This window comes from Echinops telfairi, unplaced genomic scaffold (assembly GCF_000313985.2).
Source record: "Echinops telfairi isolate 266 unplaced genomic scaffold, ASM31398v2 ScPeMD7_7420;HRSCAF=8458, whole genome shotgun sequence".
Taxonomy (NCBI): Eukaryota; Metazoa; Chordata; class Mammalia; order Afrosoricida; family Tenrecidae; genus Echinops; species Echinops telfairi.
This window is the reverse complement of record NW_022111320.1, coordinates 43,579,527-43,600,080: the sequence shown is the minus strand read 5'-3', so window position 1 is coordinate 43,600,080 and position 20,554 is coordinate 43,579,527. Positions and strand designations below refer to the sequence as shown.

At 47.9% G+C, this 20,554-nt stretch overlaps 1 protein-coding gene and 1 long non-coding RNA gene across 2 annotated transcripts in view; one reads left to right on the top strand and one right to left on the bottom strand.

Moving 5' to 3' along the window:
• The window catches only part of GALNT15 (polypeptide N-acetylgalactosaminyltransferase 15), a 76,185-nt gene extending 56,638 nt beyond the window's left edge, over positions 1-19,547 (top strand). Inside the window, exon 10 of the mRNA XM_045297609.1 lies at positions 19,258-19,547. Within this exon, the coding sequence (XP_045153544.1) occupies positions 19,258-19,353 (96 nt within the window). The 3' untranslated portion in view covers positions 19,354-19,547. The remainder of the gene's footprint in view (positions 1-19,257) is intronic.
• LOC123522522 lies at positions 85-19,702 on the bottom strand. Its single transcript, XR_006680781.1, has 3 exons — positions 19,668-19,702; positions 15,095-15,194; positions 85-212 (listed from the first exon to the last, which is right to left on the bottom strand). It is a non-coding gene; the product is annotated as an uncharacterized LOC123522522 (long non-coding RNA).
• Positions 19,703-20,554: the final 852 nt, after the last annotated feature.

Genomic DNA, 20,554 nt, shown 5'->3' with positions numbered 1-20,554 from the left:
CTTTACTTGTTAGCATGTTAAAGAGGGTTTTTGGGCTTTTTACAACATATTTGCTCAATATAATACATCATTTGATTTCTTGACTGCTCCCACCCATGGGCATTGATTTTGTATCCAAGTAAAATGAAATTCTTGTCAACTTCAATCTTTTCTCTGTTAACATGATGTTGTTGATTGGGTCTGTACTCTTCGATCTTCATTGGTCAAAGCTTCTGATGAAGGACAGATAAGAGGGTTTTTTAAAGTACTGATACAAAATCAGAGAAACTTTTATATATATATATATATGTATATATATATGAAGCTATCATTTCTCAACATATTCTCTGTCTAGGTCAATACTTTTCTGGAGGTGGTTTTTCCATCTCTCCAATTCTTCCCAACAAGTTCTATGGTTATCTTATTTATACCATCCAAACAGGAGATTGGGTACCCTTGGAGAACTCAACTCATGTTCCTTTGAAAGGTTCTCTGAGTTTGAGGAACAAAATGAAACTTGAAGGGGAAGTTCCAGGACTAGAGGACAAATGGGGAAAACTCTCCTAATGAAATTGTGGTCGGATAGCTCTTGTTACCCTCCAAGCATGAGCATGTGCACTGTCAAAAGAATAAAAACTCCTCAGTACAACTTTCCTGCGCTTTTCCTTACCAGTTTAAAATGTTATTTTCTTAAAATGTCTTCCTAATCAATCCCTGTGATCATCCTGGATGCTTCAAGAAAATCGGTCAATGGTATACTTTTGGAATTCCCACAAATGCTTGCTATAAGCTTGTGAGCTGACCTCTCGGCCTGGAATTTCAGTGGTCCCATGAAGCCACTAATTGATTGGAACTTTTTTATTTTTAAAGGCATCCTAACAAGTTTAAGGCAAATATATGTTGGAGAGAACTTGTGAACTTATCTTCAGCCATGCACTGATCAAAGACACACATTTAAACATATTTTATTTGGCATAAACACGTGTCTGGTGAGCTGGAACCATAATAGCAATTTTTAAAAATGTATCCTTGTCCATAGAGGCAGCCTCGTATTTGTTGTTCGGTGCCATCGAGTTGCTTATCGACTCACAGCAAGTCCATGCGGCAGAGTAGACTTCCTCAAGAGTGTTATCTGGGCTGTAATCTTTATGCACACTTAAAGATGGAGTCGCTGTGTGGGCTCAATCCACTAATATTTCGGTTAACAGCCAAGCTCTTGACCCTTGTACCATCAGGGCTCTGTAAAGGCAACCTGTAAGGGACTAGACTAGGGATCGGGGTTTGGGGGTCCCCCACCTCCTCCTGTAACAGTAAATATGTTTACCTGTGCCCTGAGGTCTCTGTGGTACTTGACTCTGGGGTGTGGTAGCACAGACAAATAAACTCACTGCCATCTGGCTGACCCTGCTCCATGGTGACGCTACAGTGACATTGAGCTGCTGTTCCCAAGGCCAGTAATTGGAACCCATTCGATCAACAGGAGAAAGATGCAGCTGTCTAGTCCTGTGAAGATTTAAAGTCTTGGAAATCCAAAGGGGCAGTTCTCCTCTGTCCTATAAACTTGTTATATAGCGCGCACAGGCAAACACACACACACACATCCCTTGATGCTGACCCTGGCGGACAGGCTAAAACTGCCCCTGTGAGTTTCCAAGATTATTACTCTTTACAGGAGTAGAAAGCCCTGTCACTTTCCCTCAGAGCCTCTGGTGGTTTCCAACTGCAAACCTTGCCCATTACCACTACACCACGAGGGCACAAAAGCACCCATAAAACAAAAATCCAGACGCATTGTCATTGAATTGATTCTGACTCATAGCGAATCTATAGGACAGAGTAGAACTGCCCTTTGGGGTTTCTGAAACAGGGAATCCTAATGAGAATAGACAGCTTAACTGCTCTCCCAAGGAACAGCTGGTAGATTAGAACTGCTGTCGTCGTAGTTGGCAGCACAGTGCATAGCCCACTACGCCACCAGAGCCCCATTGAATTAGCCACAGTCAATACAAGAATGCATTTGGCATGGCTGTGTCCCAATAAAACTACTTACGAAAACAAGGAACTGACCAGACTGGGCCTGGAGGCATAGTTTACTGCTTTCTGGAGTACAAATATTTGACTCAGCTGCAGAAGGAAATAAGCGACAGACTCGCTAAATAAATAAACAACGAGATCTTACCAAAGGAATTGCGAATGTGCTTGAGAAATATAAAAATGAGGCTTTCCTATTTTAAAAATAACACACAAGCAAAGGAAAACAAAATAGGGGGAGCTGAGAACAGTGTGTAGCACATGTACTCATTGTCTGCAGACTCCAATTCTCTTTAAGAAGTGGGACGAGGCAAACAAATACATCGCTTTAAAAAGTCAAAATAATAAAACCTTGACATGGCCTTCTTCCTTTGGGGAGCAGACAGATCCCAAGGACTGTGACGTTGGCGGAGGTTGGGCAGAACAAGCTTTCTTAAGAAGGTGTACAAGGGGAGCACTCCTGTAAGGGAGAGCTGCTAAGCAGCAAAGGGTATCTCTCAGCCACTGGGCCAGGCCAAAGGCATGAACCTGTGCTAGTCGAGACCATGTGACACGTGGCTTTTGATCTTATTGTGGTGAAGGCCCTCGCAAGGGACCACGCACCCACTTCCACCCACAGACAGCGCTCTTCCACTTGGGATGTGGGGGCAATCAGACCCAAGTTATTGTGTAGGACAAGAACTTTCATTTCTGTGTATTTCTATCAATGTTGATCCCTGGCATCTAATTCCTTGAGACTTCAAGACACAAGCAACAGGGGTAAAACCAGTAAAGGGACTTCAGACAGCAGGGTTTAAGGCCAGAGCACCTCAACTAACACAAGCTCATAAAGTATGTTTCAATGGGAAACCAAGGATCTGTCCTCATGGACTCCCACTATGCTTGAAGTAGTCCAGCCTATCATGTACCTTCAGGACATATCAGCATGTCCAACGCTGGCTTCTGATAATACAAACGGCCTGATGTGTTTCCCTCCCTTACACTCATGGACAGTTTCAAAGCTGCCCAGCCAACCCCATCTTTACTTTGCATCCTATTTCTATAATCTCCAAGCCACTGACCCCAGTGGTCATTGTTCATTAAGTCTTCATCATGCCCAAGAGACAGGCACCTCTATAGTTATGGGCACCCAGGTGGACATGATAGTAAAGGCCTAGGGACCTCCAGTAGAAGTCCTGGTGGTGTAGTGGTTATGCATGGGGCTGTGATCCTCAAGGCTGAAATCAGCAAAGTCAGCAGTTCAAAACCACCAGTCACTCCTCAGGAGAAAGACGGGTCTTTTTACTCCCATAAAGAGTTCTAGTCTCAGAAATTCACAGGAGCAATTCCACCATCTTGGGGTTCCAGATTTATGCATCTGATAATGACATCTCCCCAAACTGGTCTGGGAAACCTCCCTCCCAACTAGTCAGGTCTTTAGCACCCTTCTCCAACCATCTGTCATCTCATCAGGGAGCCTCCCTGCTCAATTGGCCCTAACCCTGCAGATACCGGATGAAAACGGGGTATTTGTTGCCTTCACCATGACTCTTGTCCTCCAGTGCTATTGAGTACGGCTCATGGTAAAATCGTTTTTTCAGATAACATAATAGGCATCTCTTAGCACCAAGTCATAGTCCATGCTTCCTTGTTCCCCCTTAACACTTAACACAGGGCTCAATGCTTGAGTCTATGGCAAAGAACAAGCCAGAGGTTGGGACTCAGAATAGTAACATGTGATGAATTGGAAGAAGAATCAAATAGGAAAAACATCGGTCATCGCTTAGGCAACAGAAAAGGCCTAAATAAACAAACGAGGCCTCTCTGCCTAAGCATAGGCACTCGTGGTCAGAAATCATAGGGATTCTTTTCTAAGAAGAACAGTGAGGATGATTAAAAACAGCCTTGCATGCTATGCCTCTTCTAAGTTCTTTGTTCCTACGTTATTATTTCTTCTAATCTACCTAACAGGACAATGAAGCAGGTACCAGTATTATCTGTTTTACATTATCCAATTTGCTGCTGAGGAACATCACACAGGTGTTAAGTAATTTTCCCAAGGAGCACACAACTAGGGAGTGGGGGACTGTGAATGAAGAAACTGAGCTGAAACAATGACTACCCAACTGGGAATGGTTGAAAGTAAGGGCCAGCTTGTTCGAGTTCTACCAACATTAAATGCACCAGTTAGAATGATTTCATGTGCAAACCACAGAATAATTAATTCCCAGGGGCTTAAGAAATAAAGGACTTTAGTTATTTCACATACCCCCAACCCAAAAGCAGATAGTTCCTTATTTGTTGCATTGGCTCACAGCTGTCACCCATGACCCTGGGCCTTTTTAACCTTCCGATCACCCCCTCATCTGGCTTTTGATTAAGGTCTCTATTTTCTTATGGTCACAAGATGAGCACCCCAACTGCAGACATTACATCCTTGCCGGAGCACCCCAGATAAGAAAAAAGAATGGGCATCAGGAGAAAAGTCACCTCTCACATCTTTCTCTCTAATGAGAGTGCAAACTATTTCCCAGAAACCCCAGCAAAATTCCCCTTCTGTCTCCTTGGCCAGAGCTCTGTCCCACAGTCACCCCAGCAACAAGAACGGCTGGGAAATTACCTCAGCAAAGAGGGAAGGTACCTCACTGGGGTTCTGCGAGTTATGCGGACGGGAGTGAGTGCTGGCCAGTAAGAGGGTCTGCATTTTGAGAATGCTTTTTCTTGGTGGAGTAGGTGTAGTGGCTACACGTTGGGCTGTGATCCTCATGGTCGGCAGTTCGAAACCACCAGCACCTCTGAGGGAGAAAGACTGGGCTTTCTACTCTCCTAAACATGTACAGTCTCAGAAACCCACAGGGGGCATCACTAGGAGTCAGCATTGAGTCAATCAATGGCAGCGAGAGAGCAAGTCTTCCTTTAGGTGCAGCCCTGGTGGCACAGTGGGTGACATGCTGGGCTGCTGACCAGAAGGTCAGCAGTTCAAACTCACCCCCTGTTCCTAGGGAGAAAGATGAGGCTATCTCCTCCCGTAAGTATTTAAACATCCAGAAACCCACAGGGACAGTTCTAGGAATCAGAATTGATTTTATTTTTTTGTTTGTTTTTGTTATTGTTGGTGGTGTTATGGTGTTGTTGGGTGTTTTGTGTTTCCATCACAATGAGGTAAGAATTTCGGGACACTGAGCCAAGTAAGAGGTCTATGAAATTCAGCACTCACAGGTCTCAGATGCTGTACACTCAGTCCCTGCCGTCCACACAAAGGTAAGCACCTTCGATTAACTACATGGTGGATGCCCTCAGAGAAGACTCAGCTTACTCAGTTTGTTGAACAGGGAAGGACACGCGTGTGCCTGCCCTCAGAGCCTCAGTCTCTCCCACCTTAGTTAGTCAACCCTTCTAAGAGCCAAAGGTGTCTGGTCCCTTTCATGACTTGTCTTCTGACAAAACGCGTGGCCCACACACAACATCCAACAACCCTCTCCTGGTTTCTCTTTCTGGGAGGCAAATTCCTACTTGATCACCAAGGGAAACACAAACATTCACGTAAGCGTGGCTTATGATACAGCACGAGATCCATAATAACGTTCTTCCCTTGTTGTTTACCGTAGCAGAAGTACAGTCTATACAATACAGGCAGTTTCTGGAGAATCTTGCTGAAAATAAGCTACAGCCTGTGAACCCCATCTGTTCCCCATAAGCCAGGAAAGCCGAGGCATGCTGGTGTCAAGGGGCTTCTGGGCTTCTGGGCTTTCCCGTAAGGCGAGGACTTAAGACACAACCCCCAGCCTGTGGTTCTACCCTTACCCTTCTAAATCCATTCAGTGGTACGGAAGGGAATGGCATCGCGCCCCACCCACAAGGGCAGAGTAGACAAAAGTAAAAACCCTTCCCGGGCAATGGGCCTGCGTGGCTGAGTCTTGAGTCTGCAAAGCACAAAGTTAGGTTTCTGGCTAGTATGTTCAGCCAGGCTCCTTCCAAAGTGAATTCTAGACTGTTAAAGTTACCTAACCAGTTTCGAGAATAATAGAGTCCATGTTTATTGAATATTCATGATGTGCCAAGCACACATCTAGGTTTTTGTCCCATGTGCTTTTAGAAGTAGTGACTAGCATGACCTTGATAAGTCATGCGTGAAATTGCACAATATCATTTTCATTGTGTATTAGGTCATCGCTGACTCAGACAGAGATGAATATGTTCTCTCTGCTTTCTGGAAGGGCAAAGATATTTCAAAACCATTCTAGGAAAGGAAACAAATGTGCATTGGATATATCTGCCAAGTGGGACACAAAACAGACCTCTGTTTGTAAATAACAATTGTATTTTCCAGCATTTCCATGAGGACATGCCCAAGCTTAAAATACAGAGTTGTGAAGTACTAGCTCCTTAATCATCCATCTATGGTCTGATAATTTCCAGATATTTCTCTAACCTTGACTTTTCCCTTGAACCACAATTCGTTCATTCACGCATAGCCTGAGTGAGCTATCTGCGACAGAATTTTGAGTCAATTTGCCTGGGCCAGGATTCTCAGATATCTGGCAGTTAGGCCACAGTAACCCCCCGGGATGAGATACATTTTATCTAACATAATGTAATCACATCTATGCTGAGATCTGCTATGAAGAGCCAATCAATTGAAAGGACTTTTCCTCAGGGGTGTGAGCCTGCTTCCAATACAAGTGGAAACTGTGGAAAAGCGTGCTTGCTTTTGGCTGAATTTGAACATCTGGCTTGCCATCTCACCCCCAGTTCTTTGGACTTGAGCCATATTGTCTGTCCATCCTGGGACTCAACAGCAACTCATCATCGTACCTGCTGGTCTTGAATTCATTTGCCTCTGCAGTCAGGAGCTTGTCATCTGACCTGCCAGCCTTGGGGTCATCAGCCTCTCCAGCTTCTGCAGTGACGAGAAGCCTTCTGCCTGACACCTAACCCACTGATTTGGAATTTGCTTGCTTCTACGATGGATGGTGAGGGCGGAGCCATTTCATAGATAGAAATCAATCTCATACATATACATATTGGTTTTCTTCTCTAGAGAACCCAACCACAGACACTATCTAAAGCACTCCCTTACTAATATCCCGTTCATCATTCTGCATGACCTTCAGAATAACTCCCCCCTCCCCCACACAGCATACTTCCAAGACCCTGCCTAAGTAAGGCTCCACTCACTGGACTTACCTTCCTTTACTCATTGCACCTCTGTGAATAAGCTCCTTACAGTCCCCGGGCCACGCTCCCTTTCTTGGTCTTGTCTGTTTTGCCTTGTTCTTCCCTTGGCACAGAGTGTCCATCCCTCCCTTCATCAGCTTCTTCTCACCCCAGTGCAGGCTCGGTTCTGGCATCACTACTTCACCGCCTTCCTCAGCCCCCCAGCCGGGTAAGCACCACTCTCTGGAACACCCTGAAGGTAGTCATTCTGTCTTAATTGAATCACTTTGCAATCATTTTTATGGGCATGTTCCCTCTGCCAGACTTTTACACATCCTCCCACCTTTCTGCCAGGAGTCCCCGGCACAGGGTCTGACTCTTGACGGGCTCAGCACACACCCCTACTGGACTGACATGGTAACAACATCCCGAGTGCCGACCGTCAATCTGGGAGAAAGAGGACAAAGTTGCCAACCTTAACCGTACACACCTACCAGCTTTTCTTTGAGGCCAAATCTAAGAGCACCTGATCCCAATCACGCTTCAGTTTTCCAGAGTCTTTGGGTGGGGGTGGGGTGGACACGGAGCCACAAATTAAAGAACGCTTCAATCTGGTTCAATGAGAGCAAAACTTTTGCTAAAAGTAGCCGTCATCTTTTTAGTGGATAACTGGACACAACTCAGCTGCGCCGGAGTGTGATGACTAGAAACGGACTCTACAATTTATGATTCTAAACGGGGAGGCGAAGGAGATACCCATAAAAGATAGCAAAACAGAGGACAAGGATGATAAGCAACACACACACACACGGGGAGGCAAAGGAGAAATCCATAAAAGCAAAACAGAGGACAAGGATGATAAGCAACACACACACACACACACACACACACACACGGAGGCGAAGGAGAAATCCATAAAAGATAGCAAAACAGAGGACAAGAATGATAAGCAACACACACACACACACACACACACACACACACACACACACACGCACCCTAGCCCTTCTCAGAAGTCATGACTGTCTACCAGTAAGCAGCCCAAGGGTTTCCAAACAAACCAGGGAGACAAGCCCCTACGGGAGGCCACGGACAACATGTCAGGGAAGGGGGAAATTACTTGAATGTGAGAGGGATTGATTCTTGATGAAGTGTGTGGTTTTGACATAGTTCTAGAAGAAACAGAGCCATAACAAGTATAGTTGTATTTATTAGCATCAAGTCGATTCCAGCTCACAGCAAGCCCATGTGGGGCACCATGTGTGCAAGGTAGAACCCACACCTGAGCCTGTCATCCTTAGAGGAGCAGATTCCCAGCATCATGTCCAGTGTGCCGTGGGATGGGTTTGAACTGCCGATCTTTTGGTACATGGTCCAGTGCTTCATCATGGCACCAGTTGGTGGTAAGAACTCAGTGTAAAAGTTCCTCACCCCGCCCCTCCCCTGGGTTTGTGTCTGGGGCTGGCATCGAACTGAGGCATTCAAGCACAGGTGGGCATCTGGTCCTCAATAGTGTATTCTCCTGTCGACCCAGTCGGCATTGATGGCTTCAGGTTCACCTCATTAATTCGCGGAAGGCCCCAACATGCTCAGCTACCTCTTGGTTTGGATCATACCTGTCCCAGAAATATTGCCAGTCTCTGAGTTTCTCCAAGATCACGAGAGATGCAATAGGGGGCTCCTGTGCCCTTTATCACTTCCTGAAGACTCCATAGGCCAGCCACTTTCTGCTGATTTCTGCCCCACACTTGGGCCCATGGGACACCAAGTTTATGGGAGGTCTCTCTGCCCAATTCACTACACAACCACTGTCTTCCATGTCAGACAGGGAAATGCTAGGATCCTGCTGCCCCCTCAGGGCCTCCATGGGCTCCCTCTGCACTTCACAGCAGTCCCACCCCCACCCCAGGTTTCCTTAGGTGACTCACCAGGGATCCTTCCTCAAGGAAAATAGCTATATCTGAATCTGACTTTACATCCAGCTGTCCCCAGTCCAGCCGGAGCACATCTAATCTCTGGGCCTGTGGCGTGCGGGCAGGAAAAGGGTGAAAGCATTGTATTGGCTCCACGGTGTGCTTCAGAATCACTGAAGGGCCTCCAGCCTCACGTTCCTCAAAGTTTTGAATTTTCATTCTTCTCCAGAGGCAGTAAATATTGCAGACCAAGTAAGGCCCGGGCACCTGTCTTTTAGTAAAGCCCTCTTCGGGTGCTTCTGGATGGAACCAACATTGGGAGGCTGACTCTGATGTTCTTGAAAGGTGGCCTCATTGGGTGGCCCTTGAATAATTGCAGAGGCCAGAACAAAACTAAAATGTATTCCCCTCACAGTGTGAAGGGAAACTGGGTACTGTCTCTTTTGGTGGTCTTTGGTTTATCGGCAACAGAGAACTTCACCCAAACTGGTTTACACAAAAGGGGTAATTATGTTTTAACATTTTATTGGGAGCTCTTACTGATTTTATTACAATCCATCGTCCCATTAGATCAGGCGTAGTTGTACCATTGTTGCCATTATCATTTACAATCTATTTTCTTTTTTCTTGAACTCCTTGATATCAGCTCCTTTTTATCCCCTCCCTCCCCCACCCCCACCCCCAAACCCTTAATAAATTATTTATGATGATGATTATGGGTTTTTTTTGCCATGACTTTCACCATCCAATAAATCCATTCACCTAAAATGCTGATGTGTGTTCCCCTTGAGTGGGGTTTTACAGTCATTGTTACTATCAGTTCTCCCTTCCCCCTTCCCCCACCCGCTCTCTTCCCAAACCCTCAAGGAATCATTACTCCCATTACCGTCTCTGGTGGGTTTATCTACCCTGGATTTTGTGCATCAAAAGATCTTACTAGTACTAAGGTACATTCGCAGGTCTAGCAAGATGAGTGAGCTAAAACTAGGGCCATAACAGTGGGAGGAGGAAATGTTAAAGAACTAGAAGATAGCTGTGTGTTTCATCATTGTTCTGATGCACGCTGGATGTATCATCCCTTCTGTGTGCTCCTTTTGTGAGGGACTGTTCAATTATCTTCCAGGTGGGCTTTGGGTCTCCACTTTACCGATGCTCCTTCAATTTGATTACTTGTTTTTGAGCTTCTGATACCTATTCCCATGGATACCTCATGATCACACAGGTTGGACTGCCTCTTCCATGTGGGCTGTGTTGCTTCCTTGCTAGATGGCCACTTGTTTAACTTCAAGCCTTTAAGACCCCACGTGCTATATCATTTAATATCTGGACACCCTCAGCTTTCTTCACCATATTTGCATATGCCCCAAAGGGGTAAATTAAATTTTTTAAAAAATCACTACCATTGAGTTGATGCTAACTCATAATGACCCTATTGGACAGGGTAGACCTGTGGGTTTCTGAAACTCTAACTCTTCATGGGAGTAGAAAGCCTCATCTTTCTCCCTCAGAGCAGCTGGTGGTTTCAAACTGCCTACCTTTCAGTAGTAGCCCAACGTGCAACCACTATCCCACCAGGACTCCTTTTATTCATGCAATTGGCAAGTCCAGGAATGGTCTTCCATGAGGCCCAGCCCGATCCAGGACTCAAAGGAGTCCCTCATTCAGCCTGGCTCCCTCTCATTTGGCTCTATCACCTGGCCCTCCAGATGGCTACCTGACAGCTTTAGACTCCTCTGTGTCTCACACCCTCCCACTACCCTGTCCCAGTAAGCTATTGATACATAGCAAACTGCACCAAAACATCGTGGATGAAAACAACTATTTTACTGAGTCAAGATTTTGGGGGCCAAGAATTCAGGTGTGAGTCTGCTTTCTGTGGCACCAATCAGAGATAGTCAGCGGGTGGTTGGTCAGGTCTGGAGCGACAGAGAGCTTCCCTCAAGGCTTAGCACCTTGACAGGGCTGTCCAGAAGCAATTGTTAGCAGGGCCCATCCCTCCCTGGGGCTGCAGGGCCTCTCCCACACCCTAGAGCAGGTTGACCAGATTTCTTACCACTTTCCAGAGGCCAAATTCAGAGGCCAGCTGTCTTCTTTAAAGGCCAGGCCTCGAACTGAAGAAGTGTTCCTTCTGGTTGCTGCATTGCTCAAAGCAGTCGCAGACCAGGCCAGAGTCCAGGAGAAGGAAACAGCCCTCCTGGCCCACATTCAGAGGAGGGGCCATAACGAGTCTTCATTCATCTGAAAACCACCGTAGCACAGCTCCAGTGACAGAGACTGAGCAGGTCTCTCAGAGGCCCCGGGAAATCCTCAGAGGCTCCTGCTGATGAATTGGTTTGAGGAACACCCCTGCCCTCTCACCCAATCTCTGTGACTGAGAACTTGGGAAATATGGATCCCAGCGAGGGGTGGAAGCAATACCAGTCAACATCCAGGCTGAGAAATTCCACGGGACGGAGGATCGAGGAGGGCTGCCGGGAAGTGTCTTGGTTTGCCTTCATCTAAAAGCAGAAACTGAGACAAGATCCGGTGTGCGAGTGATTTGTTTGGGAAGGGATCCTCAAAAGCAGCGGGGAGAGAGTGAGGAGAGTAAGTGAGGCAGGGAGGGAGAAAAAGCCACCATCGTGGCATGACAAGCAATGAAGCTCCGTCCCTCCTCCTCCGAGACACCTACAGACACAGTCCAGAATTTTCCACCTTCAGGGCAGAAGCTGGAACATATTCCCCCTAGCTCTCATCCTTGGTGACTGAAGAGTACCCCAGGGGGCATTAGCACACTCGCAGTCTGTGCTTGCAAGAGCTGAGCCAGCTCCCAAGGCTTCCTTCCAGTAAGGTCTCTGAGCAGAAATGGGGGGCTTGAGCTTGAGCCGGCCATTGTGCAAGACGAGTCTGTGCCCACTGCAGACTTCTCCCCACCGCTGAGGCAGGAATCCGAGGGCAGCCAAGGATGCAGCACCAGAGGCCCCAAACATCGCTCCAAGAGTTACCCATAAAAGTCTCCTTTGGGGTCAGAGCCCAAATGACCATGTCAAGTGTCTCCCGGGGGAGTCCTCCTGCAGCTGAGGTGGTGGGTGCCCAGAGAAGAGCTGCTGGCAGCAAACCGCCATGGGCGATCTTTGCTTCGGGTCCACATCCACCATCTAAGACCGCCCCGGGACACACCTGTGGTCAACCCGATCTGGGTTTATTGGTACTTGCTGCACCAAGAGGGGCTTCTGATGAGCCTGGGACTTGACTTGGGTGATTTGGGGAAGGGTCCCAGGAGCATGACCTTGTTCTCGATCGGGCACTGTCAGACGTGGGACAATTTTAGGATGGGCACACACATTTCTTCCCCGGGAAGTGGAAGGGACAGACAGGGTTAAAGTCGGGATCAGCAGCAGTCACTCGTGTTTACCAGGAGAGGGGCTATTTGGTCATTTTTGCCATTTGCTCCATGTTTCTGTTTGTGTCTCGCCCCATCTCGGGCACAGAGGGGTTTTGTCTGAGACTAATGGTCTGGGCTGCTGTATGCATTAAGTAAGGAGGGGACTCTGCCGCCTGGGGATTGGAGCCGGGCCCAGCAGCTGGGCTTCCTTTCATGCTCAGACCTCATACCCCACGGGCGCAGCCACCTCACGGGAGGGGCAACCACCCGTGCCAGTCCAGCTGCAGGCACGGTGCCGATCAACAGTCAGCTCACGAAGTTCAAGGGCAGAAGCATAAATGCAGACCAGTGGGGCTCCGTGTCCCCTGGGATCGTCTCTCTAAGGCTGGCTGGAGCCAGCTGGGTGACTTCTACCCCTCAGTGACTGGCAGCCACGACGAGGCTCAGGGTGGGTGTTTGGAGTGATGCCAGTAACAAGGAAACTGAGAGGGCTCACGGCCTCGTCTCCTGTCGCTCATCCAAGGCGACAGGCATGGGGGTGACAGCTCAGAGAACATTGCTCGTCACTAAGGCCTTGAACTTGAAGCCTGGCTGCCGGGGAGGAGATGACGGGTCCTCCCTGTGTGGTAGACACTGCTGCTGGCTGCCACCATTCTAGAAAAGGCTTTGCATGGGCCTCGGCGCCTTCGGGGCTGTTTCTGAAGGAGAAATGGCATCCTGACACTGTGACGAGCACTGACCGTGGACCCAGGCGGAAGGCCTAACATTCATGGCCAAATCGAAAGTTCAAGGCAATCAGTACTGTTGGGCGACACGGCGGAGAAAGTGGCAGCCCTGGACCCCAAGCCAGCCTCCCGATTGACCCTGAGACGGTGCCAAGTCAAATCAAGATCTCTTCAGAACTTCCGCGGATCTCTCCACGTCCAGGCTGAAGAGGGGAGCCACGCAGAGATTCCTCCATTGGCCGCTGAGCCCGTTCCAAGCCGTGGCGATTCCGCGGGTGTCAGAGCAGAGCCGTGCTCCGCAGGGATGCAGGGTTTTCCATGACCGCAGAGCTCCCGGGCCTTTCTCTTTGGGTTGCTCTGGGTAGACTCATGCCTTCAACCTTCCCATCAGCCACTGAGCCTGCCAACTGTTTGCCACCAGCCAGGGACTTTGCACAGAGGCTAGGAGTCCGGCTGTGAGCCAAAGACCAGCTCCTGTGGGCCAGGGGGCACATCACCCAAGCTGGGGTCAGGCAATGCCTGCTACACCCACAGAGTTCACTGACAAGGCTTCTCCGGTTCCTGCACCACATCCCCTTGGCTCACCCCTACTCAGCTTCTGGGCAGTTCCATGCCTGCTCCGACTCCTTAGCACCCACTAAGGGTCCTTCTGCACTCTGCCCCAGGGACGTCTCTGAAGGCTGAGACGCTGGAGCAGACAGGAAGCAAGCATGCTGCCAGGCTGGGGGAGTTAGCCCCAGGGCTGTCCCTAGTCCCTGGGGAGGTAGGGACCTGTGTGTGACCCATGCTCCAGCTTCCCTTCTTTCTGGTGGGTCATTCCAGGAGGCCGGCTGTCTGGGCGCTTCCCAGGAGGGCCCGGCTGAATCTAGCAGCGACTTTGATGAGCTGTCCTCGTTTGGCTTCCTTCCGCGCAGGCTCACTTCTGCACTGCACGCACGCACACATGCACACACACTCCCGCTGGCCAGCTCTCACATAAGCCACCTGCACCCAAGTCCTTGTCTCTGGCTCCGCTTTCAGGGGAACCCAAGCCCAACGGCTTATGCAGACTGTCTAGGGGAGCACAGCTGATGCCAAGTACATCTGTGTTCCAACTTAGGAATGCAAGACCCCAGCAGGGATGAGCTACCCAGACACCTCTGGGAATCCTGCCTCAGGGTCCTTAGCCCGACTCTAAGGCTGAGCCGACATCCTAGCACCACAAAGAAGTTCTTTCTAGTGTTTTTGCAAATATATTTTGATGGCATGGAATCAACAAAGTCATATTGAACAAGCTTAGGCCTGCAGAGACACGGTGGTTTTTTATAATACTGAGGAATCTTACGTCACTTAAGGGATAGGTTGGACAACCAAACTCTTAGGGCAGGGGAACCCCTGGACCTCAGAGGAACACGCGACTCATCCTCTCCTAGTCCCCCTCCCATCCCCTCTCTTCCCCTGGTCTCGCTCATGCAAATGGGCTCTATCACGTGGAAGAGAATGTGACCCCAATCTATTCAGAAGGCCCATAGTAATGAAGACAACTCAACCCACGGTCGATTCTGACTCACAGCAACCCTGTAGGACGGACAGAGTAGAGCTACCCCTTTGGGTTTGGGAGGCGATAGATTTTTACGGGAGCAGGCACCCTCCTCTTTCTCCCATAGAGCGACTGGGGAATTCTAACCGCTGGCCTTGTGCTTAGCGGCCCAACCCACAGCCCACTATGCCACGGGGTCCCTTAATGACAAAGGTACAGACAAGCACTGCGATGCCAAAGAGCCTATGGAAGCTCCAAGAAGGAGCATGCTTTGTTTCTGCTGTTCGATGATTGAGCTACGTGGCCACAGCAGTGCCTGCAGTATGGTGCGTGGTCCATCCATGTTCGTTGAGTGAATTTATGTCGATAGAGGGAAGAGGAGACAGAGGAGGAGGTTGGAACTGGGTTGCGGATGAAGTTGTCTAACCTTAGGCTTTAAGTAGACGTGGCTCCTTGTAGGGGGTCATCGCGGGTGAGATGCACATCATCCCTCTGGCCAGAAAGCTGCCCTGGCTCCTCCCCAGGGTCTGCGGACAGAGAAATGACCTTTCAGCAGGGCCTGCAGTTCTCCCAGGACCTGCCCCTTGCCACTTCTCTTCACGCGCCCTCTGCTCAGGACGCACAGGCCAGAGGCCATCCTGAGGGAGCGATCCTGAAACCCACACTGTCCCCTTCCCCAGAAAAACATCAGCCACGTTTGGAAAGGAATCTTAAATTGAGTTTATGGAGTAAAGAAATTATTATGCCCATGTAAATATCCTATAGCAGAACCCAATGGGAAATAATAGCTTCTGAATATACAATAACAGTCTTCTAATGCAGGGCTGTGGGCGTATAATTGAATATAGCTAAAAGTGCCCCTGAAAGCATAAAGGAGCTGAAAAGAAACTTTCAAAAGAAACACATTTAGCATTTCTGATGTTGAAAGAACTGAAGAAAAAAATCGAAGCCATGAGCTGCAATATTGAAGGATTCTATCTATGGTCAAAATACTGCACAATGCAGGAAGCGTCAAAAGTAAATGGAAGAAAACACAGTCACTATACCAAGGAGAGGAGGCCTGGTGGCTTGTTGCTATGTATTAGGCTACTAAGTACAAGTTCAACAGTTCAAAACCACCAGCCACTCCATGGAAGAAAGATGGGACTCTCTACTGCCATAAAGAGTTACAGTGCCAGTTCTACCTGTCCCATAGGGTCACTATGGGTTAGCATCGACTCAATGGCAGTGAGTTTAGTTTTTATTTTTGGCATCCAGGAGAATTGATCAACATTCAGCCATTTCAAGAGGTAGCATATGATCAAGAACCAATGGTAAGGCAGAAGACAAGCTGCACTAAAGGCATTCTGGAAAAGTAAGGCTCCAGGAATTGATGGAATACAAATTGAAGAGTTTCAACAAACTGAAACAGAACAGGAAGCTCTGATGTGTCCAATCCAAGATGACTAGTAGAGATTCATATTTAAGAGAAAAGTAACCCAACGGGACGTGGAAATCAGTAAACAAGAACATAATATCACATGAAAATAAAATGTTGCTGAAGCTAACTCAGAAATGGCTGCTAAAATATATCCAGAGGTTGCTGCCAGAAATTTAAGCTGGATTCAGAAAGAGGACGTGGCACAAGGGATATCATTGCTGATGTCAGATGATGTTGGCTGAAAATAGAGAATATCAGAAAGATGTTTTACTGGTGTTTTATTGACAGTGGAAAGGCGTTTGACTGTGTGGATCCTAGCAAACTATGGTTGACATGGCAAAGAATGGGAATTCCAAAATCTTCCCTTGTGCCCATGGGGTGCTGCCCGTACCTGGACTAAGAGGTAATCATTCAAACAGAACAGGGAAATGCTGAATGGTACCAATCAGGAAAGGTAGGCATCAAGGTCGTATCAGTTCTTACTCAATCTGCATGTTGCGTAAATAGTTGGAGAATCTGGACTATGAAAAGAACCCAGCCTCAGGATTAGAGGAAGACTCGTTAACAGCGGCAACATGCAGATCACGCAGCTTTGAGGCACCTGCTGATGAAGAGCCAGGCTCCAGCCTTCAGTATAGGCCAGAGTTCAATGTACACGAAACCCAACTCATCAAAATTAGACCAACAGACGTCATAATAAATGGAGAAAAATAGAAGATGTCAAGGGTTCCATTTTACTTGGATCCACAATCAACCTTCATGGAAGCAGCCTCAAGAAATGAAACCCCGAAGAAAAGGAATCAAGCCAAGCATTGAATTGGGCAAACACACCGCACAAGACTGAAGTGCCCTTCACCCAAGCCGTGGCATTTTTAATTTCCTCACACACATGTGAAAGCTGGACCATGGAGAAGGAAGACCTCGATGCGTTCGAATGCTGGGATGGGTGAAGAATATTGAAAGTGGCATGGTGTGTCCCCAGAACGAGCACATCTGTCTTTGTACAGCCAGAAGGCTTCTTAGAAGCAAGGATGTTGAGATGTGGCTTCTGCACTCTGGACCTATTACCAGGAGAGACCAGTCCCTGGGGAAGGACACCAGGCTTGGTAAAGCAGAGGGGCAGCGAAGAAGAGCAAGGTGGTCAGTGCGTTGGGTTGGATGGCCACCCTGGCCGCCACAGTGGGCTCAAACGCAACTGTTGTGAGAATGGGGCAGGACTCGGCAGTGGGTCCCTACATCAAAAAAAGAGGGGCCCTGCTGCCACAATGGTTAAGTGCTCATGTCCTAACCGCGAGGTAGGTGGTTCAAACCCACCAGGCACTCTGAGGGAGACAGGCGTGGCACTCTCACTGAAAAACCCAGCCCACGGCTATCCAGTCTATTCCGATTCAAAGCGACCCTGTAGGACAGAGAAGAACTGCCCCCATGGGTTTCATTAGGCTGCAAGTCTTTGTGGAAGCAGATGGCCACATCATCCTCCCTTAGAGCAGCGGGGTGGGTTTTAATCTCTGGCCTTTGGGTCAGCATTCCAGTGTTGAGACCACTGTACCACAAGGGATCCTGGGAGGCAATGGGCTTCAGTAAGACTTGCCGTCTTTGAACACCCACGGGCGGTGTACTCTGTTTCCAGGGTCACCAGGAGTCCAGATCACCTCAAGGGCAGTGGGGTTGAAGGAAAAGTATTTGTAACACCAAACACTGGAAATGACAGAGCTATAGGATTGGAATATTTTATATACTTACTAGGGGAATAATTGAAACCGTAGCTGGTTTGTAATTTTAAGAAAGCTGAAAAAGAAATAAGAATTGAGTATCTTTTCAGTGATGTTTCTATTTGTTTTTCTTGCTACATACTCTGCCACTACTTAATCCCTTTAGAATGTGACTTTTCTTACATAAATGCATTTGAATAAGAGTGCATCTGAGATGCATTTGGAAAGGGAATGGGCAGGTAATGGATGCACTGTATGCCAGCAAGTACAACAGTGTGAGAGTGAGTGTGTGTGGGTGTGTGTGTGTGTGTGTGTGTAAAGTTAGCATGTACAGCAGTGTGTGTGTGAAACCAACAATTATAGCAATGTGAGTGTGTGAGTATAAAGTTTGCATGTACAGCAGTGTGAATGTGTGTGTGTAAGTCAGTATATACAGTGTGTTCGTGTGTGAAGCTGGTAAGTACAGCAGTGTGTGTGTGTGTGTGTGTGTGTGTGTGTGTGAAGCCAGCAATTATAGCAATGTGAGTGTGTGAGTATAAAGTCAGCATGTACAGCAGTGTGAGTGTGTGTAAAGTCAGTATGTATAGCAGTGTGTGTGTGTGTGTGTGCGTAAAGTCAGCATGTACAGTGTGTTTGTGTGTGTGTGAAGCTGGTAAGTACAGTGGTGTGAGTGTGTGTGTGTGTGTGTAAAGTCAGCATGTACAGCAGTGTGTGTGTATGTGAAGCCAGCAATTATAGCAATGTGAGTGTATGTGTGTGTGTGTAAAGTCAGCATGTACCGCAGTGTGTGTGTGTGTGTGTGTGTGTAGCCAGCAATTATAGCAATGTGAGTGTATGAGTATAAAATCAGCATGTACAGTAGTGTGAGTGTGTGTGTAAAGTCAGTATGTATAGCTCTGTGTGTGTGTGTAAGTCGGCATATACAGTGTGTTTGTGTGTGTGTAAAGCTGGTAAGTACAGCAGAGTGTGTGTGTGTGAAGTCAGCATGCACAGCAGTGTGAGTGTGTGTGTGTGTGTGAAGCCAGCAAGTACAGCAGTGAGTGTGTGTGTGTAAAGTCAGCATGTACAACAGTGTGAGTGTGTGTGTGAAACCAGCAAGTGCAGCAGTGTGAGTGTGTGTGTGTGTAAAGTCAGCATGTACAGTGTGTGTGTGAAGCCAGCAATTACAGCAATGTCAGTGTGTGTGTGTGTGTGTGTGTGTGTGTGTGTGTGTGTGAAGCCGGCAAGTACAGCGGTGTGAGCGTGTGGGGGTGGGGGTGTGTGAAGACATTATGCTGTAGTGTAGCCTGCTTGAGAATTGGTACTTATCAGCTACGGCTCTTCACACAGAAACAGGAATCCATACATGCATACTGCATGGATAAATGAAGAAAAAGAAAGGTAGAGTGATTCTTGAGCGGGGCATAATGCAAGCTGCTTAGCATGTGTGACCTATTTAATCTTCGCAACCACCTGCAGGTGATTTTCATCATTGCCGATTTGCAGAAGGAGACTGGCTTACCCAAGGACACAGAGCTCACCAAGGACGAAACAAACAATCCTGGATCCTTGTAGCTGGGGCTGGTGCCCTGGAAAGGAAACCTGCCCCATCTAGTGGCGGAACTAGACCTGGCACCAAACAAAAAGCACTGAGACTGCCAGTTGCCTGCCGCATTTATTTGTGACGCTTAGAAAGGCAAACAGGCACATCTGTGTCCCACTCTGTGTTAGTCTGGGTAGGCTAATAAACAAGATTCATAGACACTCATCTGTGTATAGGAAAGAGCTTTATATAAAGAGTAATTGGGCATTAAGAAAACATCCCAGCTTAGATCAAGTCCATAAGTTCAATATTAGCCCATATGTCCAATTCTAGTCCATAAACTCACCCAGCTATGCAATAATGCCGAATGCAAGAAGATCACAGGCCACGGGGTGGAAAGTCTTGTGGATCTAGTGGTGGTAGAAGCATCTCAGTGCTGGCATGAGTCTCCACGTGGCTCTTACAGCTCCCAGGGCTCTGGCTGCATCAGTGTAGCTCCACGTGACTTGTCTCAGGAATATCTCACAGGGAATGAGAGTGGGTCCCGCCTCCAGCGAGCTATTTATCTCCGTAATGCCTCCAAATGAGGTCATCAAGCTGTGACCTGATTGACAGGCTAAACTCCACCCCTTCACTGTTAAGTCTCAAATTGACTACAGATTATGTAACTACCACACACTCCCATCCCCCAACCCCACAAATGAAAAAGACAACAACAAGCTAGTGACATTGTAAATATGAGAGAAGAGTAACTCGTGCCAGCATGTTTCAGGGAAGTCCAAACATCACTGCACTGCCAGCCACACAGCCCTGACCAGGTGAAGCCATTCAGAGAGAAAACTCCTCATTTTTCACCAAGGCCGTAAGCTTGACTAGCTCGGTTCACCCACAAAAGAGTCCAGTTCCTGCTTTAAATGTCCACTTTAAACACCCGTCATGTGGAAGATAAGGGAAGCAGAGGCAGCCTGGGGCTTACCCAGAAGCCTCTGCTATGGAATGGATCGCACTGCATTGTAACGGTTGACTTAATAAACAAATTCCCTCTGACCCACAAGTGTGAGTTCCTTGTGATGAACATCTTCTCCCACTTCTCCGTAACTTCAATGCACAGCGCAGGACATAAGACAGGCACTTGGTGAATGATAGAATTCAGATTATACTGCATCGGGGAGAGATCTGGAACCCTAGTGGCGACGAATTGGGCTAATAGCAGAATCGATGGTTCAAAACCAC